The 7,782-nt window shown below is 34.6% G+C and overlaps 1 protein-coding gene across 1 annotated transcript in view; it reads right to left on the bottom strand.

Annotated features, from left to right (window-relative positions):
* Positions 1–1,832: 1,832 nt before the first annotated feature.
* Positions 1,833–7,782, bottom strand: part of IGF1 (insulin like growth factor 1) — a 48,385-nt gene continuing 42,435 nt past the window's right edge. Inside the window, exon 4 of the mRNA NM_001004384.3 lies at positions 1,833–1,978. Within this exon, the coding sequence (NP_001004384.1) occupies positions 1,919–1,978 (60 nt within the window). The 3' untranslated portion in view covers positions 1,833–1,918. The remainder of the gene's footprint in view (positions 1,979–7,782) is intronic.

Here is a 7,782-nt window from a genome sequence, read left to right as displayed (position 1 = left end):
CAATTTATAATCTACAGAGATTCTTCTGTGTTTTGATCAATTCAGTCCACCCCCATGGATATAGTAGAAGGTGAGACAAGTTTGAGCCTTTAAAGAGAAATACTGCCTTTACAAATCTGGTCTAACATCTTCCTAATTGCTCCCTTCACACTGTATTCCTGATGCCCACTTTGGGTCTGACCAAGGGATACCTCTCGTTTTGTCTGAGCTTGCTGCATGCAGGGTGATGAGGTGGAAGAAGTCACATAGAACAGTGCTGCAGTTCTGCACAGGATGGAGCACTGCACTGGCCCCAGCATTCTCTTTCCTTCTCTCAAGTTAGTTTATTGTTCACTCTAGGACACTGTTGGCTATCTATCCACCTTTACTGCATGGTTAGTCTAGCACTGAATTGATTTAGAAAAATGAAACAGAAGAAAGTGTTATTAATCTTAGAATCAATGCATTACATATCAAGTTTATATGTCAGATATTACCTGGAAATACATTAAATGTCTCCTACAAGAGTATATGAAAAGCTGTTTTAAGTAGCAGTTTGAAGGACATTGTGGTTTATCTCTTCCTGAAGACTTTCTACACTGTAATTTGGTGATTAGCTTAGCTTTTCTGATTTACAGGGAGATGCAGTGGGCTGATTAACAGTCAATTCAGTCACATCAGATTTTGGGAAGAGTTAAAATGGCAGAGGACCTGATTAACCCTCAGTTATATTTGAATAGAATTCTGGTATTTCAGAAAGATTTAGGCCTCAATGTGCTACCTTTTGAAGTTATTTGAGAACTCTTTTATTAATTGCCTTTATTAATTGAACCTAGTCATCTATAAATCTGTGTTTCATGTAACTAGGGGAAAACACCATCATTCAAACAGCTAAAAGAAAAAAAAGCAAAATATCTGAATTTTTTTGTGCGAAGATGGAAGTTTTTTTTCCACATTGGAATCCATAACCATTTTAGTCATTTAAACCAAATATTCACAAAATTATTTTATTATTTAAACTTCATATTTTCATATTTGCTTTTACCTATTACTGTTTTGGCCAGACCCTTTCATATAACAAACTATAAAATAGCACCGTTGTACTATAAAACAGAGATTTTTACATACTGCTTGATATATGTGTATTATTGATATGCTAAATTTTACATACTGCATTATATGGAGGAAGAAGAAAGTTACCTATACTGTTGCAAACAATTACCTGGAAGAATCATTAATGGTTTGAGAGCCTATGTATGCTGTAACTGCTTTTAAAAATCTTTTGTCTCACAAGTTGCAATAAACTGCATCTTTGCAAGAGAAGGAAAAATAAAGCTATCTTAAAACAAATGTATCTGTAACCCATATTCTGTCAAAATATCACAGATGGAATTAATGGATGTTCAAAACTGTATATGTTACCTTACTGCTGCTGTTACTGGGAATGTCAGACTGTGCAAATATGAAGGGGTAGACAAACAATGTTATCAGACACTGTAGAACAAACAGCCTGTTGCTTGTATAGAAGTGCAAATAAAAAAACACCACTTAGACAAGGCTGATGAATGACTCCAGCAGCCAGTGTTCATAGGTTAATTTAGTGCAATTGGATCCATCAAAGGCCCATAAATTTGTAGGCTTTTGAGGGGCACAGGACTTTAGATTTTGTGCAGGACATCTAAAAGAGGTTAACACACAGTAATATATCAACCACAGAATTTTATAGCTCTGAGCTGGTTAAAATGTTCTGTTTTCTAAAAGACTTAATATTGGAATGTTTAGTTGCATTGTTCAGTGGGAGAATGCCCATTGGTTGAGATTGCATCAAGCTTATTAAACCATAGTTTTTTAGTCTTCCAATGTTTAACAAATAATTTATTTACAGCAAAGTACCCTGCAGATGGCACATTCATTCTTCATTCTTGTGGATGGCATGATCTTACATTCTGTAGTTTCTGTTTCCTGTGTTCCCTCTACTTGTATTCTTCAAATGCACTTCCTGAAGATGTAAAAAAAATAAGAAATAAAAAATAAAAATTAGATTAGATAGATTTTAATGTTCTATATGACCACACAGATTAGTTATCCTTAATGCTAGAATTCTTAGAGCTCTTCAGCCAGATCACTGAGAACTTGACTACATAAAATTTCTACTGTAATTTTCCTCTTCTTCTAGGTATAAACATCTTGATTGCTGTCATTGTTGATCTGAGTAGTTGCAACATAACTGAATTTTGCATATGCATGATATTTGGAGAAAGTCAACCAAATCTGTTACTTTGGAGCATTTTGGCAGAAGAAACCTCTATGTACGGGAACCTAGACGGGCTTAGACATACAGTTAGGTAGCATAAATTTTTTTTCTTTCAGAACAAGGACATTTGCAAAATCAGGGTGCAGAGGGGCCAATGGAACTTTAAAGTTGTGTTTGTAGGCTTTATGGAGCCTTCTGGACTTTAGTAGCCAGTGAGCAGAGGTTTTCAAAATCCTGTTACCTACATGTCGCATAAGCTGCATATGAGATGTGTAGGTAAGGTTTTTGTTGGACAAGGCCTTTAGCAGAATTTTAAAATATGTGGGTTCACTGCAGGAGCAGCAGCCAAATCATTTGTATTCTCATAATCAGAGTGATGTGACAAGCAAATCAAGAGGGCTTTGGAATTAATAATGCCCTCTGTTTACTGTCTTTCCATTCTCAGGCTAGTTTCTGGAAGCACTAGAAGTTACTATATCAACTTTTTGATTTCTTCCTTTACCATGCTGGTAAATATTAGCTGGACTCCAAACTACCCATTCTCTACTGGTCTAGAGGCAGAATTGACAAATGACTTTCTATTTTTATAGTCCTCAACAGAAGTGAAATTCTTTTTGTACAGAAATTGTGTCTGCTGTCATAAGAAAACCACAAAATATAAAATCTCACTGAGAAAGGTGAGGCATATGTATGGAGATGTGCCACTGCACTGTCCTCTATTTTAGCCCGAGAAAAAGAAATGTAACCTTCTCTGAAACTTAAAAAGTAATGAAAACCTCTGCTTCTCTGATGGACAGATGGAAAATAGAAGCTAATTTGATGCATTACAGTATATATATATTTAAATGATTTCCTATATAAAGTACTAGTTTATATATGACTTCTTACTTTCCTTCTGGTGTCAAACATAAAATCAGAAACTGATGAAAGATTACAAAACTTTAGCTCATATACAGCTTATTGATTGCCATTGGTTTTGGATTGGGTTCGGATGTATACATGTTGAATTATGTTTTTTAGAATATATAAAAATAGCAAATCCAATGAAACCACCAAGTATCAAATTATACAACCAAGCAATAACATTCAGCTAAACTTAAAATTATCATCACTGTCAAGACAAATCTGTTAACAGTGAAGTATTCATGACAAAGATATTTCTTTGTTAGAAATTTTCCTTTATAGATGTTCTTAGCCTAAAGTACAATACTGAATGAGGAAGAGATTAATCATCTAGTTCTATTAGTTCAATAGAATGTGGGCTTACCTTAATCAAATTTTACTAAGTGAGTTATAAAATAATCTTCTTAGAGTGGATTGAATACAGAAACAAAAACTTCAACAGAATTTTGCTTTTCCAAAAATTATTACCATTATCCTATTGCTGTTTGGTTGTTTGTTTCTTTCCAGCTTTTCTAAAGCTACCTTTTCTTTCTCTAGTTTTCTCTCACTTGCAATTTAGTTTTCACCCCAAAGTATTCATTCTGGATTTTTCATGATTTTCAGTTATACTATCATTGTAGCACTTCACATGAATTAAGTATCCTACTTCATGCTACAAGTGTTTTGTTTAATGCTATTATCAGTGATCTGGATCAAGAGAGCAAGTGCATCCTCAGTAAGCTTGCAGATGTGGCCAAGTTGAGTGGGAGTGTTGATCTCCACAAAGGCAGGAGGCTCTGAAGGGATACCTAGATGGGCTGATTGATGGGCTGTGTCCAGTTGTGTGACTTTCAATGAGGCTGAATGCTGGCTGCTGCTCTTGCCTTGTAACAACCCCATGCAGCAGTATGAATCTGGAGTGGCTTGAAACGTGTTCAGCAGAAAAGAACCTGGAAAGCTGGTTAGCAGCCAGATCAGGGGCCAGCTGTAAGTCCAAGTGGCCAAGAAAGCCAATGGTATCCTGGCCTGCATCAGAAATAGTGTGGCAAGTAGGACTAGTGAAGTGATTACCTCTTTTTACATGACCACATCTCAAATACTGTGTTCACTTTTGGGCCCCTCACTACAAGAAGGATTTTGAGAAAGAGAGAATTGCTTTTGTGCGCAGAGAAAAGCAATTAAGCTGCTTAAGGGACTAGAAAACAAGAGTAATGGGGAGTGGCTGAGGGACCTGGGGCTGTTTAGTCTGGAGAAAAGGTTGCTGAAGGGAGCATTCATAGCTCTCTACAGCTACCTAAAAGGAGGTTGCAGTGAGGAGAGTGCCGGTCTCTTTATTCAAGTGATAGGGGAAATGGACAGAAGTTGAGACAGGGGAGGTTTAAGTTGGATACCAAGAAGAATTGCTTCATGGAAAAGTTGGTTAGACATTGGAACAGCCTGTCTAGGGAAGTGTTGGAGTCTTGTCCTTAGAGGTATTTAAGGGGTGAGTGGACATGGCACTGAAAGACATGTTTTGAAGATGGGTCTCAGTAGATCAGGTTGATGGTTGTGCTTTTGGAAAAGAGGGAAGGTCTTTTCCAAACCTAGGTTCTATGATTCTATGAAGTGCTTATATTGTAATGATGCACTAAGAAGACAGGAATTCCTTGACTCATCTGTCTTGTTTTTCCCTCATGGCAACAAAACAAAATAGCCTTGTTACTGCTGCCTCTAGAATCTCTTTTTTGAGGAAAGTTTTCCGGTATATAAGTAAAGAATTATACACTACAATCTATTTGAAAAAAAAAAAAAAAAAAAAAAAAGTCATGTATTCTTAAAGGCTGCACACTCATCATCTATAAGAAAAGTAAGAGCCTCATGAAACAACAGCCATTTTCACTTCCATAATAAATTCTCTCATCTAATGTTGTTGTCTGTCTTCAAAATTGCTTAATCACTGAAATAAAGCAAATACCATGGTATAGCAAGCTTTCAGTTATAGCTGTTAATACTTGCATGTATATGGAGAAAGAGCTGTCACAATACACAGGCTAACTTTGAAATTGAGGGAAGATGGCAGGTAATTTTTAGAACAGTTTCTCTTCTGGAATCAGCATTTTGATCCATAAATAGATTTACATGCATGCCAGAAAGTCCTTTGACACATATAACACATTTTTTTCCAAGTATGCAATGTTGAGACTATTGAAAACAAAATAAGAATGCCTGAATCAGGATCTCAGACCTGCCTTTACTCTAGTATAGAAAATCTTGCCTTATTTCTACAGACTTTGAAATTAAGTAACTAAAAATGATTTTTTGTTTGTATCTGATGTTTGTTTGTCTGATCTTTTAAGCTGATATTTAGATATAGACAAATATAATAAGCATTTTAAGATGCCAGTTGCAAAATGTCAACTTTGCATAAGTCACTTTGTGAACAGAGAAGTTCAGACTTTAAGCCTATCACCTTAAGCATGGATATTTGGAGACTTACGGATAACAACAACCTCATTGACAGTAAAGGTCATTTAGCTAAGATGAAATGGACTGGGAAGCATGCAACAGCATTCTTATGCTATTAGGATGGACTTCCAAAACTCATATTGGCATTAAAAGATCTCTTGCTTTATTGGTAATAAATGGAAAGTCTAATGTTTGTAGTAACACACATGATATCTTAGCTACGGACTCTCTAAGGTCTATTCGAAAGTTTTTTTTTAGTTCTGTGGGCAGTGTGGTTGGTAACAAAATAACAAGTCTGGAAAGTAAGCAATGGGAGAAAATTTTCTGAAGTGAAGAGGCCAAGTCCTACTATCTCTTAGACATAAAAGTTACCTCGCTGGCTTTGGTAATGTAGTATGGATGTAATAGAAATTAGGATTAATGCCATTAAGCATATTTTGGTCTGTAAATGTATCTGTGAGTTGATAAAGAGCCAATTACAAAAGATAAAGCCAATCTTAGGAGGATTAATGAGAAATAATGCAATATGCTTTCTGTTTTCTCAATGAGATTTTCTTAAAGTAAAACCATCATATTTTCACTCTGTTTCTCAGTCCCACTTAGTATTTAAATTCTGAAGATTAGATAAAATCTGAAAGGATGTTGGCTAGTATTCAATCTTTTGAGAGAACCCACTTTCTACTACTACATTGCTGTTAGTACATTTGTGTATTTTCCACATATAAATCCTAAAGAAGAATATGGAATAAAAATCTGAGGAAGAGTAAAATTATACCATGTTGTACATCTCTTTGGTCTTTTGCTTAGTATGCAAGGGAATGGCACTAAATTACTTTTATTTTTTCCTGTTCTTTATCTAGTGAATTTTATAATCAGCCTTATCAATGCCAAATTCATGTTATAATTCTCAAGGCATCTTGTAGCCTTTGTGTCAACTTTGTGTCATTGATCTTATGGCATTGTTTCATTTTAAAAAGTTGCAGTCTTCCCTTGTGTATATAAATAATTGTTGTGGAAAAAGTTCAGTCCCCTTTGCTTGAACCAAGAACAGTTATTTTTCAAAGTTTTTCTCCCTGTTCCTTATTCCCACCTTACTAATTGATGCATTTTCTTATTAAATGAGATTATAATCTGAAAATAAGGTCAATAGTTATTCTCGTCGTGTTAGGAAAAAAAAATCTTGATCTGTAACGTGCTTTGGTTTCACGCTCATTCTCTTTGTTAAAAGTTCAGGGACATCTTCCTTTTTCAAAACATTTTTTTTTTCATTCAGTGTACTAGTGGGATATATAAAAGTAAAGAATATTAGTATTAGATATATGACAACTAGATATATGATAGATATATGATAAATAAAAGGTAATATATATATCAAATTAAATAAATTGAAGACAGGAAAGGAGTCTGTATAGTGTTGCTGTGGGATGTAAAATAGTTCTGTTTCTCTTACCTAAACTGTCCATAACAGTTGGCCCAAACTTTTTTTTTTTTTTTTTTTTTTTTTTTCCCAGTCTAAACGTTAAACTGAAATGCAGGTTTAATCACCTAGTTTTCCTTAAATAACCTATTGGAGACAATCAATTGTGTTACCTGTAGTTCTTACTTATTTTATGACATGTCTCTGTTTCTGGTGAACAGTTGCTATACTTAGAAATCTGAATGGCCATGGAAACATACTTTTGAAGACATTAATTGAATAAAGATTATATGGATAGATCCTATTCTATTTCAATCAACTTTAAACGTAAATTACCTTTGTAGATTGTATTCAGGGAAAGAGAACCAACACATATAAAGTAAACAGCTTACTAAATTTTAGACAAATACATTGGTCTTGTATAAATTCTGCTGATTGTTACATCTACATATGATGGCTACTGAAAAAAACTATTTCTACATTTTCTCATTGACCAACCACTGTCCAGTTGTCAAAAATACTAGAAACTTACTTTCTTTTCTGTCAACTTTTAAGCATTTAAAAACAAAGCTGCCACTTCTTTATGGACTTTCATGTACTCAAGCTTGGATCAATTGTTCAGCACTGGAGAAAATATATTTAATGTCTCAAAATAGCTCTCAAATTACAAATAGTTTTTCATCACAGACACACACACACATACACACACAAAACAAAAACAAACAAAAAAACACCAGAAAACTCTACTCGTACAGTCTCTGTAATTGGATTAAAACGGGTTTTTGATGCTAGCCTTTTACTAGCA

Source organism: Gallus gallus, chromosome 1 (genome assembly GCF_016699485.2).
Source record: "Gallus gallus isolate bGalGal1 chromosome 1, bGalGal1.mat.broiler.GRCg7b, whole genome shotgun sequence".
Taxonomy (NCBI): domain Eukaryota; kingdom Metazoa; phylum Chordata; class Aves; order Galliformes; family Phasianidae; genus Gallus; species Gallus gallus.
The sequence above is the reverse complement of the archived record's forward strand: the minus strand, read 5'-3'. Positions and strand labels throughout refer to the sequence as shown.